Source organism: Apteryx mantelli, chromosome 36 (genome assembly GCF_036417845.1).
Source record: "Apteryx mantelli isolate bAptMan1 chromosome 36, bAptMan1.hap1, whole genome shotgun sequence".
In the NCBI taxonomy this organism is placed as follows: Eukaryota; Metazoa; Chordata; class Aves; order Apterygiformes; family Apterygidae; genus Apteryx; species Apteryx mantelli.
The window spans coordinates 467,064-488,191 of record NC_090013.1 but is presented as its reverse complement, the minus strand read 5'-3'; the positions used below and the strand labels follow the sequence as shown (position 1 = coordinate 488,191).

Below are 21,128 nucleotides of genomic sequence, written 5' to 3'. Positions count from 1 at the left end.
CCGGGAGGGGGAGGAGACGCGCATCCAGATGACACCGAAGGGGATGAAGCCACCTTGTATCTAACCCCCCCCCACCGCTCCAGGCGCCACAACAGCGAGGGGAGAGGCGAGAACGGCCCCCCCCCCCACCGGGGAAAGGGGAAGGGGGGGGGCAAAGCGGTGCTGCGGTGACACCGGGCCTCCCCCTCGTCGCCAGTGCGCGCCGAGGGCCATCACAGCCCCCCCCAGGCCTGGAGGAAGAGGAGGGGGGGAATGGGGTAACCCCCCCCCCTCCCCACAGCGAGCCGCTGCCGCCATTTGCAAGCGCGGCGAGCGGGAGAACAAAGCGGCGGCGCGTGCACCTGGGGGGGGGGTGGGAGACCCCCGCGCACGCTGCCCCCCCCGCCCGGTGTGTGTGTGGGGAGGGAGGGGGCCGCGCGGGGGGGGGCGAGGTGCGCGCGCAGCGCCGACCCCCCTAACACCCCTCTCCTCGCGCGCGCGCCCCCCCCCTCCCCTCACTCACTCGCGGCCCAACGGCCGCCCGCCGCCATTTTGTCTCTCCACAGCACAATGGGGCCGCGCGAGGGAAGGAGGGAGGGAGGTGAAGGGGGCCGGGTCACCGGCGGCGCGATCCGCGCCCCGCCGCTCCGCCGCCGCCGCCGGCAGGCCCAGCACCGCCCCCCCCTTCTCTTCTCCCCCCCCCTCCCGCCCCACCACCACCATCATCATCACCATCACCACACACACAAACACACAGAGACAGAGGCGGACCCACCCTCCGCCGCGGCCCGGCCGCCCAGCACCGCCCCCCGGCCCGCCTCAGCGCCGGGCTCCCCCCTCAGGGAAGGGAAGCGGAGCTGAGCTTGGGGGTGGGGGGGGGAGGTGGGGTGAGGCGGGGTGGGGGGGGGGAAGGGAGATGCGCGCGCGCGCGCGCGGCTCCTACCGGGCCTGCCCGCGGGGCCTGGTCCCTCAGCGGCCGCGGGGCCGTGGCGCGCCGCCGGCCTGGCCCCCGTGGCGGTGCGGTGCGGTGCGCAGCGCGGCTCGGCTCCGACTGCAGCGCGGGGGGAGGAGCCGCCGCCGGCAGGGGGAGGGGGCATGTGGCGAGGGGCGCGAGTGTGTGCGGAGCGGGGAGGGGGGGGGGGGCCGCGGGGAAGGAGGGGGGGAGCCGGCGTGGGTCACGTGGGGCGCGGCGGCGGCGGCCAATCGGCGCGGCCGGCGGCGGCGGCGGTGGGGAGGGGAGGAAGGGGGGTGACGTCGCTACGTTTGAGGCTACGCCGCGCGGCGACGGCGGCGCGGGTCTGCGCAGGCGCGGGGAGGGGCGGCGGCGCGCGGGAGCGCGGGGCGGCGGGAGCGGCCCCCTGAGGGGAATCGTCGCGCCCTGAGGGGATCGCGGCGTCCCGAGGGGAATCGCGGCTCCCTGAGGGAATCGCGGCGTCCCGAGGGGGATTGCGGCGCCCTGAGGGGAATCGCGGCTCCCTGAAGGGAATCGCGGCACTCTGAGGGGGATCGCGGCACCCTGAGGGGTATCACCTCTTGTTACCTCCCTGTCGTTTTTCCAGGCTGGGAGCAAGAGGGAAAGTAAGGATGGAAAAGTCTGGTTTTGAGGGGAAAAGGATCGGGGAGCTTTACTGGAGGGCAGCTGCCTCTGCGAGCCAGCTGGCCCAGACGGGCTCTGTGCAAGGGTCTGAATGACTTGGATGTCCCAAATGCAGGGAGCAAAGTTAAGATGTGCTGACGGTGCTTGTACGCGTCACGCTGCCAAGCAGGAGCCACCGCGGGTAGCGGAGAACGCCATAAAGATCTCTTCACCTTCTCCTCCGCGCTCTTACCCCCGTTGCCCGCCACGCTTTCCAGTTTAACCAGGCCGTGCGGCCAATGCCTCCCTGTTTTGAGTCACCTCTGGAGTTTCTGGGAGATGAGATTAGCTGAGCTAACAGCCAAGGTCACACGCCAAACCACGGTCCACGCGTGCAGCGAGACCAGCCACGCTGATTTCCAGTTTTTCCACGGCGGAGGTGGCTCCTGGGGACGCTTTTCCTTACGTGTGGCCTGCAGAAATCTGAGCGCAGGCAAACAGTTGCAGCCTGCCTTTAGCAAGGTTTCCCCGGTTGGACACAATTCCACCGTTTTTGAGAAAAGAAGCAAAGAGAGGCTTGCTGGCAGGGGAGCGATGAGGCGCAGCGCGGCCGCTGAAGGGATGTCACCCTCCCCGACGCTGCGGCCTGCGATGTGTTTGTGCAGCAGCAGAGGGTGCCAGCCGGCCGGGAGAGATGCTTTCCGTGCTAATGGTGTAACAGGATAGGAAGGGGGAACTGCCTGCAAGAGTCCTCCGTTGCGGCAGTCAGAGGGATGTGGAAGAGATGAACAACCTCTTGTTACATACTTTTATGGTACTGTAATTAACCTGGCATGAAACTCAAGGCTTCGGGAGGCAGAATGAACCCACGGTCTTTCTCCTGCCTTGTCAGCAAGTTCCTTCCTCCACTGCAACACAGCAGCAAATGAGCTCAAAAACGTCTTTTATTTCTGTTGAACTCAGCTGTAAGCCTAAATAATCACAACCATCCAAATGAATGTTAGCTCCTTAAGAGAAAAGTCTATTAAACTTAGTAGATTAATGATCGAGAACGCTGTCCCATGTGGTTCTAAGGCTGCTTGACACTATCTTGTGCCTATTCAAAAAAATAAAGTTACTGAAGCCCAAAACTGAAAATAGGAAGTAGTGTAAGGTGTGTGCCGAAGCAAATTTAACAGCCTTATTTTGGGCGACGGCCAGCTGCATGGGTAATACCCACACAGTCACACTCAGCTTTTTCTCCAAATGTTCTGCACCACTGGACAAAACACGTGAGAAACGCTGCAGAGGCTAGTGCCTGCTTTTGGCAAAAGCCACGTTTCAAGTGAGCCGTGCTAAACAGGAACTAACTACCGCAGCCTGTTTTGCAGAAAGAAAACCTCACGCCGGGTAAGTTTTACCGCATGATCGCTTGTATGAAAACACTCTTTACCTTTCCTTACCCGATCAGGCCGGAGCCCCTGTGCGCGGCGAGAGGCCCCTGCGTCCCCCCGCAGCGGAGACCCTCGCCGGAGCACCCTGGATCGAAGCCTGGCACCCGTTCAGCGCATCTACACCTCACCGCAAACGCAGTTTATCCCCAGCGGCCCTGGCTACCTCCACGGAGCACAGAACTAAGGACAGGTCGCATGTACGCCTTAACTGTGTATTTATTTATTTTCCATCACTCAAATTTTGCTGAAACTTTTTTTTTTAATTTTTTTTTAAGTCCAGGCCTTAATATTGCCATGTCTTTTCACCACCCCCTTTGAAAATCTGGAAGCTTTACAGAATTCAAGCAATATTGCTTGTACCTATTTCTCATGATGGGAAGAGCAGCTCTGCTCTGAGCAGGGGGGTTGGACAAGGTGATCTCCAGAGGTCCCTTCCCACCCCACCCGCTCTGGATCGGTACACGGAAGGGAACGTGATAAATTGTTTGCAGTGAGTCAGAAACCTGAAGGAACTACTCCACGGAAGTGAGGTCTAAATAGGCACTTTATTTGCGGTTGGAATGCTGACATCGATACAACTATCACATATGACATTGGAAAAACACACGTACAATCCAGCGGGAGGTATGTATTTGCATAGGAGCCCCAGTGCATAGTACAAGTAGTTAACGCCTCTGAGAAACGCATTAAAAAAGGAAGGAGTGTTTTCGTGGAACACCAGCCCTGCAGGTCTCAGCAGTGGCAGCTTGCCATTGCGGGATCACTCCTGCCTGATTCCAGGGAATAAAGAGGAGCATGCATGGTTGACAGGGGCAAAAGAAGTGCCGTGTAAGGCAGAAAAGAGAGTAATTGTTCTTAAAGACAAACAATGGCTTAAAGTATGCAGCTTCGGTGTAGGGAGCAGTGCTCCCATGCACACGGATCAGCCGGATGGTTGTCCGTGCTTCCAGAAAGAAACAGTGGGAGTCATCGAGTAAAGCCTAGCTGGACGCGAGAATCCTGCCACAGCGTAGAAGTGAGTCAGACAGAGCTTTCCTCACCTGCGTGATTCTGTGAAGATTTTTCCCCAAAACTCATTTAATGGAAGATTTGCCGTTTTGCTTTAGCCAAAGAGTCTTGATATAAAAAGACAATAGCTAAAGTGAAGGAGCAGGCAGCAAAACTCACCCTCTACACAAAGATTTCAAACAGTTAGGGGGGGGAAAAAAAAAAAAAAGATCAAAACCTACACAAAAATGCCAGAGAAGGGAAGAAAAAAATCCAGGACCAACACCACACTGTGGAAAATGCTTTGCAAGCCCTTTCCTGGAGGTGCCAGAGTAGCTGTAAAGCAAATACGTTCCTGTAACTGTTTCTGCTTATCTGCTGACCGCCCATCCTGAACTGTAAGGAGGCGCCTCCTTTTTAATGCCTATGCTTTTTCCACTTCCTCCCCACTTAGCATTGGATCGGCTAGAGCTAGCTCATGCGTAGGGTTCTCTGTTATACTGAGGGAAAAGGTGCTTAAAGAAACTACCGCGTTTTATTTCCAATAAATGTAGAAATCCTCCTACACCTGTGATAAGCTTTGAGAGAAGTTGGTGGTACTGTAGCTTTGCGAGGCATAATATTTGGAGTGTGCAGCCCAAAGAAGGCAGTAAGTTAGGCAGAAGTTAAATCTTAGGATGTTGATAGACACACAAGAACATATATATTTAAAGATCTGTCACAAACGCAGTGCTGAAAGACATCGTTCATGGTAACGGCTAAGGTGATTAACTGGAAGGAGCATTGTAGGCCTGTACAGTACTGAAACTAATGGGCAACAGTTAGTAAACAAAATATACAAAACTGCAAAACATTTAATAGTTCAGTTATAAAACATTTCTTATATCTTACAAAAATACTACAGGGGTCTAAAGATTACTAGAAATATGTATAAAAAGCAAATTATATCCTTTAGCACTAATTAAAGTTACACATGGCTAACCAAATTCAAACGTTTGCAAGGAGTTTTTGCACTTTTTAATTTAAAATAAAGAGGTACATATAACCCCATACTGCCTCCTGATACCGCTGGCCTCCCGCATGCTTTGGAAGCTCTTTAAACTGTCCGCCTCACTGCATTTATTTTTCGACAGAATAAAATACAGTCGCATTCGTCATGTTGCCCAATACCCAGGGAAGCCTCCTCTTTACTAGCAGAAGTGGGACCCGTAGTTCCCCATTACCGAGAGCAAGACCACAAAATGGTTTTTGGCCCGCGAGCTGGGTTTCCGACCGCCCTCCTGTCCGGCCCCGCCGCATCCCTGCCTTCCCCGGGAGCCGGGCTCCCTCCAGGCACCGAATCCCGCTCGGGGCCGGAGCGAGGAAGAGCGCTCAGTCGGCCCTACCAGGTATTTTATCGTGATAGTGGGTTTTCAGAGCGCTCGGGACGCTGCTGTGCTAACCTCCCTCGGTCTGCTCAAAAATCTCCTCTTTCTTCACGAAAGCTGCCAAAGATCTGGACCTTCCTGCTGGAAACGCCGGTTAGCTACAGGTTCAGAGCGCCGCGGCGTCTCCGAACGTAAGGCAACCTTGCTCGTTGGTCCTTTGGTTTGTTTAAAATGACCTCATGTTAATTAACGAGGTTACTGAAAAAGGCTGTATACATGACTCCTTTACCATGCATCGGGGGGGGGGGATAAATCCTTCACATTGTCAAACACAATTAGCTAATGGCATTTTGCCTGTCGGGGACTCTTCATTGCAAAACTGCAATTTAAAAAAATATATAACGCAGGATTTTTTTTCCGGGGAGTTGGCAGAAGCATGCTTCCAGGCTCTCAGTCATGTCAGAAAGAGGAAATAAATACACAGAGCATCCGTCCGTCCATCCCTGATGGCACCCAAATGCTCGCACTTCCACCTGTTTAGCTGGACATTTGGCACGGTCCTGTAACGCACAAGTCCTAGTCTTTCGCCAATAATTTCCTTTCCACCTTCACTGTTCGTACACGGGTGTAAGAACATTAATCAACATATCCCCAAGAGAATTAGTTCTCTAATCCGTGATTAGCAAAACCCCAAAATAGCTCCCTAAGAAGTCTCCAAAACGTAGCAAGGAAAGCAAGCCTATTATCAGTAGGTTTAAATTCCCTGTGTAGGAATCAACAACCGCACTGAAATATTTTGGGGGGCTGCAAGCGCAAAAAGTCGAAACCCACTGCCTAAAGCTGTCGTTCACACCTGCCTGCCGGTCACTGCAGCAGCAGAGTTTAGTCAAGCACTAAGAGACAATTTAACACAGTTGACTTTTAATGGACACGGTAATGGCATCTTTTTTTTTTTTTTTTAAAAAAACTAGTATAACTGGATTTAGTAATTTTACTTTAAACTCGCCTTGGCGTTGGCTTGGCAGCCCTGAAGACTAAGCTCCATCGCGGGCGCGTTTCGGAGGCGCTCGGCGGCCGCGAGCGCCCCGGTTCGGCTTTCGAACTCCCTTGGGCCCAGGGGGGTTTGGGCTGTGACGGGTTCTGCAGCGACGGGCGCACGGGAACAGTTTTTGCTTAGCAACCGCGGTGATTTAAAACTGAATCCTTAACCATAATCCGTTCCCCTGACGTGAGGAAAGAGCAAAACCTTCTTAAAACCACCCCTCTTTCTGCCGCTCTGAAGGAACCCTCGCCCGCTGCGGAGGCACTACGTGTTAAACCGGGTAAAGGAGGCTGCAGTTTGGGTGCCGTTAACAACGTTTTCATACTGGACAAATGGTGCTTAGCGCTGTACGTTATCCACGCGGCTTTGCTCCGAGAGCGGGAGTGCAAAAAGGAGGCACGGAAAGGAAAAGGAAGGCTCTACGCATCCGTTTGACCTTTGTTGGTCTTCTTCAGAAGCTTTTTCAGATTGGGCGACATAAAGTAAGGCTTTTCGGTTGAGCCGTCATTACGCTCCAGGTCTTCCACTGCAAAGAGAGAATTGCCCCCCGCGCGGCAGGGAGGGGGTTACAAACACCGTGGCGGGAAGAAAACCGCGGGGTTTTCCCGTGGCGAGGGGAAGGGTTAATCGCTGCACGGCCAGGGTCCCCCCCGGGACCCGGCAAGCCGCGGCCCGCGACGGGGGCGTGAAGCGATCCGCTCGGCGCCTGCTCGGCGCCGCTGGCCCAGCGCACAGCGCCCGTGTCAACACGCTGCGCCTACGCGATAATTAGGTGTATTCCCAGCACAGAACACACCGTTTGGCCTCTAGCCGTTCAAAGCAAAGCAGCTGCTCCGGCAAGAAGTTGCGGGAAAGCCACGGCTGAGAAAACCCCGCAAAGCACCAGCTTCAGAGAAAAAGCCCTGGAATAGTCGGGAAGGGACGTGGCACCGCGAGGAAAATACGAGCGGTAACAGTACGTCTTTGTCCTCCGAGGATAATGCTCGAAGGACAGGATCTCTGCGCGCACGTTCGTAATACGAGAGCCGATGGCGTGCAGGCAGAATCACTGAGGCTGCAGGGATTTTTTAAGTCTCTGTCATCCCTGGCCTATTAAGAGGGGGAAAACGAGGTGAGGATCCAGGCTGTGTTCTGCGAGCTTTCGCTTTAGGGGTTGCAAACCTCACAAACTGCCTTTGAGTCAAACTTTAGACTTTTTGCGTGATTTTGCTAGCCGTAATCCCTCCCTGGCGTAATAACCGCCAGTTTAAGGCGCTGCTTCCCCTTGGTCTCCCCCTCCATTAGCAGCGGGCCCGCCGCCAGGGATGCTTATGGCTTTCCATTAGATAGCACCTTCCCTTGACGGACGGGCTAGCAATTAAAGGAGTCGCAGAAGCTGCCTTGCAGACGGCCTCGCTCGGCGGCTCCTGCCCGGTTCCCGCGCGATCAGCGGGAGAAACGCGCTCAGAGGTTCCTAAACGGGTTAAGCTGCAACGACTTAATTTTAGCAGCTTATAGCTGGTGACCAAACGAGCCGCCAGGATCTCCTTTGGACTCTCCTGAAACGACGGCGTGAGGAAATGGCAGCTACAGGTCGCCAGCTGTGAAAAGCTCCGGTTTATGACTAACACGTTGCTGACGCAACGGACATAAAAGCGAAGTAAATGGCATCTCATAAAGAAGCCCTCGAGTCTGCCAACCGATTTTGCATAGAAAGAGTAGGCGAGCAAAGCGGCGCATTGCTTGTAGGCAGAACAAAGAGGGGAAAGCAGAGCTGCATCCAGGGCAGACTGGTTTTCTGGCTGCTGTACCCATTCGTCCCGTTCCGCAAACCCTCGCCCCGCCACGAGGGACGATTCCCTGCGGAGCGAAGGCGAGACGGAGCGGCGCAGGGGCGCTGCGGAATAGCTCCCGCACCCTTTTTTTACAGTCGCTGGTTAGGAACAAAGATCTCTGCTCAAAAGCAAAACAAAGCTCTGCATCGGCGCCCGCGCGCGCGTGCGAAGCCGGTTTGGGCCGCCAGCTTCGGAAGGGAGCGTCGCCGCTCGGCCGAGCGGCACCCGCGTTCGTCCCAGGTGACGCCCGCGGCACCGACAGCTCCTCTTTCGACACAAGAATATTCGTTACTGGGCAGGAGGACAGGCTGGACGCAACGGTCGGTCGCGGGACGTCGGCACCCCCCCGCCGAAGGGCATCCCGCCGGGAAAAAAACGCGCACCGCCGCCGCGGCTGCTGCCGCTGCCTGGCACCCCTGGAGAAGGCTGCTTGGGCAGGACCTGGCTGGGTGGCCGAGAGCCGCCCTCGAGCCCCCCGCGCGCGCCGGCCCCGCTCGCCGCGGCAGCCCTAGCCTTGGCTGTCGGCGCTTTTGGAGGGCTCTAGGCTCCCCTTCAGCAGGATCTCACTCAGCTCGGGGGACATGTAGTAAGGCCTCTCGGGAGATCCATCGTTCCTCTCCAGATCTTCGCCTTTTCGCAACCCCAGGAAGAAGCAGCCACGATGGGGAGAATAAGAAGTAGCAGAAGAGCCGGGGAAAGGCACAGCGAAGATGAGAGAGGAGGATAACAAGTGAAGGGAGGCACGAGGGGGGGAAAAAAAGAAAAGGAAAAAAAGAAGAAGGAAAAAAAAAAAAAGGAAAATTAACGTTAGTTGCAGTGAGATCCCACCAAGACCAAAGCACCAAAACAGAGAGAACAAGAGATTGCGGGAGACCTAACGACAGGCCGTAGGTTTCCGCTGCAGCGGGCGGAAGGGAAAGGAGACGCTTGTGAGAACGCAAGGAGGAGCTGGCGAAAGGAAAAAGCGCGAGAAAACTTTACGGCTATAGACAGAATGGAAGGGTTAGTTCTTGCATCCCTCAGAAACGCGTTAGGCTTAAAAAAATGTATATATATATATATATATATATATATATATCGGCGCTGGTTTTGCGTGCAGGAACGGAGGCGCACAGCTCCCGGGGGAACCCTGGCAGTTCATCCGAAGGGGAATCGCCCCTTCGGAGCGGGTACTTACAGAAGCAGAGGAAGAGCGTGTCCACGCACATGCCGTACACGCTGAAGAACCCGTGCGCGATGAGATAGGAGCCCACGATCACCGTCTGCAGGAGAAACCGCGCGGTCAAACTTTCCGACCGGAAACCCCGGACCCGTTAACGCCAACGAGGAAACCCGCTGAATCCCGGATCCTGCCGGGGGCGGGAGGAGATGCGGGAAGGGACGGACGGATGGACGGGCAGCGCAGAGCAGCCCGACCGGGGGCAGAAGGTCCCGGCAGCAGCCGTGGAGGGCGGCCGGGCCAGTCGGCTCCGTCCCTTTGGCAGGGCCGAACGGGCAGAGCCGCCTCTTCGGCCGGAGCGAGGACCCGTTTCAGCGGGAACGGCAAAAACGCCTTCCCGGAGGCGGCCCTTCGGAAGGGGCGCGGGGAGCAGTGTTTCTTCGAGGCCTTCTAGAGGAGCATTAAGGATTCATTTACTTTTTTTCCCCCCCGTCACTTCTAAATTCACCGAAAGCTGAGAAAGCAGCTCACCAGAATAGGGACCCAGTAGTAATTCAGGGGTGGCGCCGTGTCTTGAACCAGTTTTATCCGGTGGGTGAAAAAAAAGAAGGCGAGGATTCCTAGAAAACAAAACAACGCCGAGCGCTCAGGAAACCCAGCCGAACGAGGAGGGCAGGAAACGGGCGGGGGGAAGGAGACGTAAAACAGCGGTAACCGAAAGGAACGGTTTTTGGGGGCAGGGGCGAAGAGAGGAGAGGTTTCGCAGAGGTTTGGCCGGGCTGCACGAGGGCGCCGCAGCAGACGAGCCCCGAGGAGGAGCTCGCAGCCCCGGACACTCACCGACGCTGCCCACGATGAGGAGCTTCCCGAGGAAGAACAGGAAATCCGTGACTTTATCTAAAACGGCCACCCTGGAAACGAAGGAGAGATGAGCATCCGCCCTCCGTTCAGAGAGCGGCGTGGGAAGAGGAGGAGGAAGGAGGAGCGCACGCGAGTGCCCCCAGCAAAACCCCGCGTGAGACTCGACGGGCGCCTGCAGGCAGGGCAGACGCGCAGCGCGGACATCTGCGTTATCTCCGGCACCGCAGAGGACCTTGAAATAACCAAGTTCCTCTTAGGCCAGCCTTCCAAAAGCGGAGGCCCTGCGCTTGCCGGGATCTTACCTAATGATGTTCCTCATCAGCAGGAAGAAGGCGTTCCTGGCAGAAGTGCAGAAGTTGGTGCCGTAGACGGCAATCTAGAGGGGGATCACAGAAAAAGGCACGGAGAAAAGGGAACGGAGTTGCAGGGAATTCACTGCCTCCGAGCAAGAAGCGGGTGCAATTAATCTCATCTTTAAGTAAAAGTCCAAACGGTTGAGATAAATCACGCCCCGGAAGCGCCTCTTTCTCAACTGACAGCGTCCAAACCGCGGACACCTAAAGCTGAACCCACCCGGGGTCTCTGAGAAGGTCCGAGCCGAAGGCAAAGCCGCACAGCTAAGGACGAGATTTTTCCAGTGAAATGGCTGGGAAATGCCAAAACGCTTCACTTCGCAGTGAAAATCGGGAGACGCCGCTCTCCACGACGTTTCAAAACCTCCAGGTATGCCGAGACCGCCCCGCTCTCGGCCTTTTGGCCCTTCTGACAGGAGGTTCTTACCATGATATACGCGTTTCTGTTCAGGAACTTGATGAATTTTTCCAGGCACCAGAAGCAGCACTTCAGACAGCCCAGGAGGAACTTGGCAAACTTATTATCCGCAGCTGGAGGAGCAGCACCGGACACAGTGGAGGACAAGAGGCCAAAACGAAAGACGTCTTTTCTTAGAGAAGCGACTTGGCGGATTTCAAAATCCCTAAGGAAAGACGCCCCCCTGCTCCCCCGTCACGCCTTCACACGCAGCCTCCCCGAGCACATTCCCGAGCCGTTTCTATCCTGGAGCTTCCTTTCCCTCACGTTCCATGGTCCGTAGCACCACGTGGCTACAACAAGACTTTGGTGGCACCTGCGCAAGAGCCCCAGAACCAGCTGGTCGACTTAGCCCGGCCGCCAAGTCCTTGGCTTCTGCCCTGGGAAGCATCTCTTGGAGAAAGAGATGACCAGGGAAAGGGAAAACCTTTATTCTCTACCTAAATACTGAAATTACTCCTCTGGATTAGTCATCAGTTTTGACACTAATGAAATAACGGAGACCTTGTTCATCTAAAGACCGTTCCGACGTAGGTACCTTTCAGCCTGTGGTCCAGGTATTCCAGAGTGACCCGGATGACTTGGACGATGGCGAGGAGCAGGGACCCGAAGGCGAGCGAGCCGGTGTGGTACCTGCCCCAGGGGAGACCGCTCAGGTTAGGGGCGGAAGACGTCAAGAAGGCGAGAACGCTTTGGCGAGCCTCCTCCGGCGCCACGCCGGCGCCTACCTGAGCGCGCGGCCGAAGGACGAGAAGAGGGGGAAGGCGGGCATGTCGTCGGGCTTCTTGAAGGCCCAGTAGTACGACGCGAAGGCCCCCGCCAGCGTGACCTGGCCCAGCGCGATCACGAAGTTGGCCAGCCAGAAGAACATGAAGACGTTGTAGAACTGGAAGACGATGAGGTACTTGTGGTAGGCCGTCTCGCCCCCGTAGAACGCGAAGAGGCACTGGGCGTCCGGGCACGCCTTGGTGACGTTGCTCGTGTTGAACGTCTGGAGGGAAGACGAAAGAGGACTCAAGGCGCCGCAGCGGCGAGAGCCACGGAGGAAGGCGGACGGGCAGGACTTTTTGGTCAATCCAAAGCAAGTCCCTGAGTCGTGGGTTTCGGAAACTATTACGTTGCTTAACTTTTCACTCCGTAACGCTTGCCTGAATATGCCGCTTGCTCAGGCTAAAAGATGAGCTTTGTACCTACAACAGCTTGAGGGAAAATCATAACCTGATGTAAATGAGGTCGGAAATCCAGAATTTCCACCTGGAAGAATGTGCGGGCTGGAATAGCCACCAAAGTATTTTTAATATAATAAATGACCTTATCCTTGACAGACTGAGCGCAGCGTTCTCAGGAGTTTCCCAGGACTTCCTCACCTCTGGTTCGCAGGTCCGCCCAGAAAACTGGCACGCGGTCTCGTTAAACACCTTATAGATAGCCTCATTGGAGGTCGACAGGAAACTAGAGAGCAGCGGTTAAGGAGATGCAGTTTTGGGAAAACCAGAGCAGAACTCGGTGTATCCCGCTCAGAGCTGCTCTCGCCACCTTTTTGTAATTGCTTCTCCCACCTTTTTGTAATTGCTTCTCCCACCTTTTTGTAATTGCTTCTCCACTGTTTGTTTGTTTGTTTGTTTTTCTGTTTTTAAGTTAGAGCTAGAGACTTAAGCTGACTTAAGTTTCGGAAGCAGATGCATCACTAGCTCCGCGGCGTTTCCAGCGCCCTGGAAGACCTCTGGTTTCCGAGTGAGCTGCTTCCCCCGGGGGGGACGCGCGGGGAGGAGGATACACGGCGGTGCTGGCCCAGTAGGCGATGCAGAGGCACAGCAGGAAGAAGGTGCACAGAGGAAACAGCAGCGACATCATGATGTGGCCAACAGCCCTGCGAGGAAGAGGGGGGGACCGTTGAAAGCCGGGCAAACCCTCGCGGCGACAGGGAAACCCTCGTCAGCGGGGGGAACGGCTCCTTGCGCGGAGCAGCCTCTCCGGAGCCCCCAGCCCCAGGCACCTGCTGGCCTCCTTGATGAGCGCGATGGCGATGAGGATCCTCTTGCGGAGGAAGATGAGCAGCAGCACGATCACCACCTCCACGATGCACAGGATGATCACTGGAAGAGAGGAGGGAGATCCCGGTAGCGCCGCGCGCGACTTCCCGCGCCGGGACCCCCAGCCCGGAGGCAGCGCGGGAAAGGCCACCGCTCTCCGCCAGCGCGGGGGACGCAGCGGGCCGGCGCGAGGACGAGGACGGGGACTCACTGAAGGCCAGCCAGGTCTGCCTCAGGTGAAGGTAGACGCGGAGGTCCGTCTGGAAGCCCAGGTCCTTCAGGGAGATGTCGGAGCCGGCTTCCCCTTTCAGCTTAGCGTATTCCATGTAACAGTGGAAGATTCCTGCGGCGAACGGTAGAAAACTGTCATGTCAGCGCTGAAGGACCAAGACGTTGGCGCCGCTGCTTAGTCCCACCAACGTTTGGGTACAACAAGCCTGGAGGGACGTTGCGTATAAACTCTGTTGGTGCAAGTCCCGCTTACGCTTCGGACGGCTAAAGACGCCGAGGGAAAGGAGGAGGACGTGCCGCACGCTGGGGTTGCCGCTCACCGTAACCCAGCACCAGGATCACCATCACGATCATCACCCACACCATGATCCCGGCGAGGTACCGCAGCAGCACGATGAAGATGAAGCTGACCACCATCGCGATCACCAGGCCTCTGCGGAAAGCGAAGCAGAGGGAGAACGTGGGAAACCCAGGCGAGGCCACCGCTTCGCCCCGGCTTTCTTCCCTCAATCCACCCATCCCTCCTCATTTCTCAAACAAGCTTTAATGACGAGGCCGGAGCGACGTCCTTAAGAAAGGAAATCAACGGCGGAGCAGGCACAGCGTGAGCAGAGTCCAAATAAAGTTGCCCCTAAATAGCCTGTCCCCTCTCTTCTTTCTGCGGACCTCCGTGCTCCGCAAAGGGGGGAGCTCAGTCCGTCAGGGCCTGTCCAAATCCGCCAGGAGACGGCTGGTCCCCCCAGGACGAGCTCATTTGGCAGAGGGAATCCAACGAGCAGACGCTGCCGCCTCTTCTCCCCTCCTTGCGTGGGACTAGATCCCAGCCGCGCCGCCGCTCGAGCCTGCTCTGTTTTCGTCTCCTCCCACCCTTTCACTATTAGTAAATTTGCGGGGAAATTATGCAAAGGATTAAAAAAAACAAAAAACAAAAAAACCCCCCCAAACCATTGCTGGTCATTCACAAGCTTCGCCCGACGTTCGCTTAAACGCAGCCGCCGCTCGGCGTGTGCATTAGCGCAGCCCGGCAGCTCCCTGCTCACATTATTATCCAGTACCAGGAAACCGTGTAATCTTCAAAGATCTTCATGGCCAGCTGTCTTGCTTCCAGAACCACATTTGCTTTTCTGGAATGAGAGAGAAAAAAAAAAAAACAAACCGAAAAACAGACCCGCTGCAAAAATCCGACTGCAGCCGCCGGGCTCGCGGCAGCGTTGAGCCAGGCGCTTTCCCTTCGCCCCCTCCTCCATTTAGGCTCGTTAATCAGTAAATTTGCGTGATCCCGGAGCGCTGGCACAGGAAAACGCGTGTTTCTCCTATCGGGAATACAGCAGCAGCGGAGCAGCTCGTTGCAAGCAGGAGGCTCCCCGGGGGCAGCCGCATCCCTGCCGTGCTATTACGGTCATCACTGCGGATTTTAGCGGCCGGGACCGTGGCGGCACGGGCAGTTTCCCGGGCCGTTCCGCGAGCGGAGCGGCGCGCCGCTTCCCGGGGAGGCCGCCGACTCACTTGGCCCCTTCCAGCAGCTCCGTCACGTTCCTGCGGCGCCCGTGGCCATCGTCGTAGGTCGTCTCGTTGCCGACCATGATGACGCCTTTCTTGGCGTGCACGGCGGGGAAGCAGCGGCGAGCCACTGCGCGAGAGGCACGGGGGGCGTCAGGGAGGGCGGCGAGCGCGGCGCCGAGGCCGAGGAGCGCCGGCGGGAGCAGGGACCGGAAAAGGGACGTGGGAAATGGAAAAGGGACGGCCCGATCCGCGCGGCTGCTCCCGTCCCACGTCCCGAGAGGCTCCCGGGAAGGAGCTGTCCCTGGCCCCAGCGCGAGGGAGCAACGCCTGGGAATCCCGCCTGGGAATCCCGCCTGGGAATCCCTTCCTGGGAATCCCTTTCCCTCCCGGTCCCAGGGAAGCCGCGGCGGGAGGGCGCCCGGGGGCAAACAGGGTCGCGGTTTGCAAATCGGCCCTAACGCCCCCGACGTACGTGGCGTGCTGGGAATAAGCATGGCCGGACACTCCTTATCCTTCAGCACCTCGATGGGAGACTGGAAGAGTGAGAGAGACGGACAAGCCGGAGATCAACCCGCAGGTGGGGAATCGCGGCGCGCCGGGATGCAGGCAGAGAAGGAAACACCGAAAGGAAGGAAAAGCAAACAAAAATCGCCCGTCGTGGCGCTGGGGAAGCGATTCCCGCCACGGGCACCGAGGCCGGGCTCCCGGCTCCGGCCACCCACCTTCCGCAGGTTCCTGAAGCCGGGGACGCAGAACTGCCGGTAGTACTCCAGGTCTCCGGGAGAGCCGGCGCTGTAGGCTCCCAGGTAGGTGAGGTACCGATCCGGACAGCGGCTCACGCAGATCTGGAAGCGTTAGCGGAGCGGGCGCGAGTCCGGGGGCGGCGCGCAGCCCCGTTCCCCCACCACTGCCGGAGCGCGCCCGGCTCCTCCGTCGGCAGCGCCCCGGCGCGGGAACGCCGGGAGCGGGAACACGCGGTACCTGCGTGGTCGGGCACTGAAACTCCAGCAGCACCAGCGGGCTGGCGCACTTCACGATGTCGAAGTAGAAGAGGAAAGGCTTGTTCCTGCAGACGGACAGACAGACAGACGGATGCGTCAGGCTCCGGGACCGCCCCGGCATCGCCCGCGCGCCCATCGGGGCACCGTCCCCAATCGCCGGCGCCCGAAGGAGGCGGGACGGAGGCACCTACTCGTTGGGGGTTCCCTGCTGGCCGCAGAACTGCCCGCGGCTGTCCGTGGGGTAAATCACCTTCCGGGGGTCTCCGTGCGTCCAGGCTGGGGAAAGAAAGCGGCTCCGGTCACCCGGGAGGCTTTTCCTCCCCGCTTTCCCGCGCCGGACCCGCAATGCGCCATTCGCCGCCGGCGGGACCCTGCTGCTCCCCGTCCAAATCAACCCGGGGGAAGGAACGTCGTCGCCGCCGCCGGCTCTTCCCGGCACCCCGAGCCCTCGCGCAGCCGGCACGGTGGGAAAACGCCCCGAAACGGCACGGTGGGAAAGAGCGGGACGTACCCACGACGCCCACGATGACGTAGCCCACGATGGCGAGGACCAGCAGGACGCAGCACACGACGTCGGTGCAGCCCCTGCGCCAGGGAGCGGAGCGGGGATGGGGGACATGAGCCGGGGGCTCGGAGCTGCCGGAGCCGCCCAACCTCCCCCCCGGCTGCCGGAGCGGCTCCGAGGGAACAGCCCGAACCTCCCGGCGGCTGCTCTTACCGGTCGTAAATGGGACCTTTGAATGTCGGGTCATATTTCTGCGGCGTCCCTGCGGAGACGGGGAGAAACGTGCTCGGAAAGCAGAGCGGCCGGGAAAGGCTGGGACGGCGGGACGGGCTTCCCCGTCCTCCTGCCCTCCCCGGCGGGCGCTCCGGGAACGCCGAAACCACCCCCGCGCCCCCGGGAAGGAGAAGGGAGCTCTCGTCCGCACGCTCCCGCCATCCCGCGGCCGCCTCGGAGCGGGCCGGGCCGGACCAGGCCGCAGGCGGGATTTACGGGGGCTGCGGAATAACGCGTTCCCGCGCCGGGCAGCTCCCGGGAGCCTCCGCAGTCCGGGCACACACCCCCCCCTCGCCTCCCGGCGTTTTCCTCCTACGCCCTGCTCGGATCCCGGCAGCGAGCCGCTGCCGGAGGCGATCAAGCGACAGGGTCAAACAGCCGGGCACGGGGAGCCGGACACAGGGAAGCTCCGGCAAGGGGCTGGAGAGCGCGAGAATCCGGAGCAAATGACCCCCGAGTGCCGGTTCTCTCCTTGCAATGCCTCCGGTTTCCAGGCGTGGAAACAATTATCCGACTGGAAAACAAGTTTCCACGGAGTTCTCCAAACAGTTCTCTCCGAAAGTGTTTCCATTCCGCTCCTGGGAGTTTTCCAAAGGAATGGAAGTTCCCCAAACCGCTTCAGCGGCATTAGAGGGGCCGGCCCGCCGTGAGGCCCGGGAGACGGGCAGGCGAATCCCGGGAGCTGGAAAGCAGCCGGAGGCCTGACCGGGGCGGCGGCAACGCTCCGAGGGCCGGGGCCCGGAGGAGCGGAGCAAGGCTGGCACGGAGCAAAGCGCCCCAAAGCGCGCTGCCCCCCCCCCCCCCCGCCCCGCAGCAAGGCCGCCGGCCGCCTCCGCTCGCAGCAGCGATCAACGCCATCCCCTTTCCCGTTTTATTTTTAGGGTGGGATTTGGGCCAGCTCCGTGCCCGCGTTCCCTGGGGACGCCAGCGGGCGGAGGGCGCCGGCTTGGCCGCGCCGTCACGAGCGCGGCCGGTCTCAGCCGGGCGGCGGGGACGCTGGCAGCGGGTTTTCCCGCGGAGCATCCTGTGCCCGGAGAAGGCGGCCGTCGCCGAGCCGAGCGCCTGGAGACTTCCCACCCTGCACCTCCCAGCCGGGGCCTCTCCAGCTCCTAATCTCAGCGGAGCAGCCGGCGCCTCCGGCAGCGACGCCCGGGAGAAGGGGCCCTTCCCGGCGGCCGCACCCCGGGCGCCCCGCGGAGCCAGTGCGGCCGCTCCGGCCGGGAACGCCGAGCCAAGCACGGTGACTAACCGCGGCCGAGCCGGAACTCGTTGACCCGGTCCAGCGCTGGCCGGAGTCGTTAGGCGTTAACCAAGCGCTGGAGACGCCCTTCCCACCGACCACGGAAGAGGACACCGGGAAAACCGCCGCTTTCGTGCTTTTTTCCCCCCTCCTTATCTTTCCCAGTTTACTTTGCTCTGCCCCTGGGCGCAGGCGAGGGCTCGGCCCCGCTCCCGCTCCCAACCCGCAGCCGCATCCCAGAGCGGACGCATCCGAGGGCGCCCGGCCTTACCGCGCGTGCCGGAGCCGCCCTCCGCGTCCCTCGCCATGCCGGTGGGCGCACGGCTCCGCGTTCCCGTCCGGGATGCCGCCGCACGAGCCGGAGCGAGCCGGACGGACCCGGCGACGCAGCTCCCCGCGTGCCGAGCGGAGCCGAGCGGAGCCGAGCCACCGGCACGCGCACAACTCTGGCCTGCAAACGCCTTTAAAGGCTCCGCGGATCCGGACGGCTGCACGGATCCGGATGGCCGCACGGATCCCGCCGGCACGGGAACGGGGCTCCCACCGCCGCTGCCGCCGCCGCCGGTGCAAAGCGCAGCTGAGCCCAGGAAGCGGGAGGCGGATGCGAGCCCTCCCCCGGCCGCAGGTGCCAGCCTCCTCCTCCTCCTCCTCCTCCTCCTCCTCCTCCTCACCCCGCTTTCAGGGTGTTTTTTCCCCCAACCGGCAGCGCGAGCCGGCGACTTCCTCCCTCTTTGCAAGGTGCCGGCTCGAGCGGCGGCTCCGGAGCGCGGAGCGAAGCCGACAGGGCGCCGGCTTGTTTACGGCCGCGGGACACACAGGGCTTTTCACCCCCCTCCGGCCGGGCCGGGCTCGGCTCGCCGCCCTCCTCGCTATATTTAGGCTGTAAATAAATAACTCCCAGACGCCGGGGCTGGCGGTCGGGAATAGAAACCCGCGGCACCACGTCGGGGCCGGCCGCGATTCCCACCGGCACCGAGGGCCGGGGAGAGAAGAGGCGCCCGGAAAGGGCCGGGTGGGATCAGGATCGGGATCAGGATCGGGATCGGTTCGGTCCCGGCGTTGCAAAGGGAAGGGCATCGCCCCGGCGGGAAGCGAGGCACCGGCCGCCTTCCCGCGGGAGCCATCCGGGCCTGGGAACGGCCGCGGCTTGGCCGAGCCAAGCCAAGCTCGAGGGAGCCCGTTGGGTGCCAGCGCGGAGCGGCGTTCCCGGGCTGCCGCTGCCTCCTCCTCGCCCTCGCCGGGCGCTCCGAGCCGGCTGGGCCGCGTCCCGCCGCCACGGGAAAACCGGAGCCGCCCCGGCGGCGGCGGTGGCGGTGGCGACTTCCCCTCCCGGCCGCAGGCAGGATGTCGGCGAACAATGACGGGCAGCAAACGGTCGCCGGAGCTGCCGCCCGCGGTCGCGCCGCTAACGAAGCGGGACGAAGGCGCCTGGCTCGCGGCCGCCGCTCCGGGGCCAGGAATGGGCCGCGTCCCGGTTCCCGTGGCCTCCGCCCGAGTGTGGGAAGCCCCGTGGCCCTCTCCGGGCTCGGGGGACCCCGAGGCTGCCGGGTGCCACCGTGGAGCCCGGAGCATCCTAGGGGCCGGCCGGTTCCCGCGGGCGAGGGAGGCGCCGGGGCCGGTTCCCATGGGCAGCCCGGCCGCTCGCGTGCCGCCGGGCATGAGCGAAGCCCCCGAGCCAGGAGCAGTGAGACCCCGGCGCCGTTCCCAGCCGGAGCTGCCGGGATGCCAGGAGGAGCCGCCTGCCCGGGCTCCCGGAGCGGGAGAGGCCCCGGGTGTGAGGCGGGAGCCAGCTGGGCCTCGACGCTGCCGGATGCTCCAGGCACGGCAGAGCTGCGCGACCCCCCACTCCCGCGCCAGGCCTGTGCCACGGATACCGAGGCGTCCGGCCGGGACACGGCTCCTGCTCCAGGCTGGGGTTGATGGTCCCCAAACCCAGGGACCCCCCAAAGGGGCTGACACCGGCAATGGGGGTCTCCGGGCAGGATGGGGACCTGGAGGTGACACCGGGAGGGATGGGGATGCAGGGAGGGGACCCCCGGGAGTGGGAGGGATGGGAGCCCAGGAGGGATGCAGGTCCATGGGGACCCCCAGGAGAAGGGATGCATGTCCGGGAATGGGACCCCCGGCCGGAGGGATGTGGATCCATGGGGATCCCTGGCAGGAGGGATGCGGGTCCGGGGATGGGACCCCTGGCCGGAGGGATGCGGATCCATGGGGACCCCCAGGAGGAGGGATGCAGGTCCGGGAATGGGATCCCTGGCAGGAGGGATGCGGGTCCATGGGGATCCCTGGCCAGAAGGATGCAGGTCCATGGGGATCCCCGGCAGGAGGGATGGGACCCCCCGGGGACCCCCAGGAGGAGGGATGCGGGTCCGGGAATGGGATCCCTGGCAGGAGGGATGCGGGTCCATGGGGATCCCTGGCAGGAGGGATGCGGATTCGGGGATGGAACCCCCGGCAGGAGGGATGCGGGTCCGGGAATGGGACCCCCGGCCGGAGGGACGCGCATCCATGGGGATCCCGGCGGGAAGGAGGGAGGGGACCGGGCAGGGGACAAAGGGCCGCCGGCGCCGCGCCGCCCCCCCGCGCCGGGCCCGTCCCGGTACCGTAAGCGCCGCCCGGGTCCTTGCGGCCCGGAGCCTCCTCGTCCATGGCGGGGCCGGGCGGGAGCTGCCGCCGCTCCGGGACCCGCCGCCGCCGCTGCTGCCGCCGCTGCTCCCACCGGGGCGCCGCGCCTGCGGCTCCGGGCGACCGGGGCGGAACCGGGCCGCGTCCCGCCCCCGGGGCCGGGCCCAGGCTGCTCCGCCCCGCCGCGGCCTGCGGGGCCCAGGCGTCCGGGCGCCGCCCCGCCCCCTGCCCCCGCCCATCCCGGGGGGGCCCAGGCGTCCGGGGGATGCACAGACCCCCCCCAGTTTGGGATGGGGGGCCCAGGCGTCCCGGGGATGCACAACCCCCCCCCCCAGGGTGGGATGGGGGGCCCAGGCGTCCGGGGGATGCACAGAACCCCCCCCCCAGGGTGGGATGGGGGGCCCAGGCGTCCCGGGGATGCACAACCCCCCCCCCCCAGGGTGGGATGGGGGGCCCAGGCGTCCGGGGGATGCACAGACCCCCCCCCAGTTTGGGATGGGGGGCCCAGGCGTCCCGGGGATGCACAACCCCCCCCCCCCAGGGTGGGATGGGGGGCCCAGGCGTCCGGGGGATGCACAACCCCCCCCCCAAGGGTGGGATGGGGGGTCCCGAGTGTCCAGGGGATGCACAGACACCCCCCCCCCCCGCTGTGGGATGGGGACTAAGTCATCTGGGTGCTGCCCAGC

General features: G+C 61.2%; 1 protein-coding gene across 3 annotated transcripts; it reads right to left on the bottom strand.

Annotated features, from left to right (window-relative positions):
* Positions 1–3,514: 3,514 nt before the first annotated feature.
* Positions 3,515–20,499, bottom strand: SLC44A2 (solute carrier family 44 member 2 (CTL2 blood group)). 3 transcript variants are annotated; one of them, XM_067314734.1, is made up of 22 exons: positions 20,421–20,499; positions 16,515–16,563; positions 16,308–16,381; positions 15,988–16,072; positions 15,777–15,861; positions 15,518–15,640; positions 15,268–15,328; positions 14,799–14,922; positions 14,333–14,416; positions 13,613–13,725; positions 13,273–13,404; positions 13,025–13,124; positions 12,806–12,898; positions 12,396–12,480; positions 11,757–12,019; positions 11,567–11,661; positions 10,999–11,102; positions 10,521–10,594; positions 10,198–10,268; positions 9,889–9,977; positions 9,376–9,460; positions 3,515–6,910 (listed from the first exon to the last, which is right to left on the bottom strand). In XM_067314734.1, exons 1-22 carry the CDS (start codon positions 20,464–20,466, stop codon positions 6,804–6,806), a joined length of 2,142 nt encoding a protein of 713 aa, XP_067170835.1. In that variant the 5' UTR covers positions 20,467–20,499; the 3' UTR covers positions 3,515–6,803. The 3 variants fall into 3 exon arrangements, with proteins under 3 accessions (XP_067170835.1, XP_067170833.1, XP_067170834.1); XM_067314732.1 differs by having other exon boundaries at positions 6,830–8,828; XM_067314733.1 differs by lacking the exon at positions 20,421–20,499 and adding an exon at positions 18,086–18,355 and having other exon boundaries at positions 6,830–8,828.
* Positions 20,500–21,128: the final 629 nt, after the last annotated feature.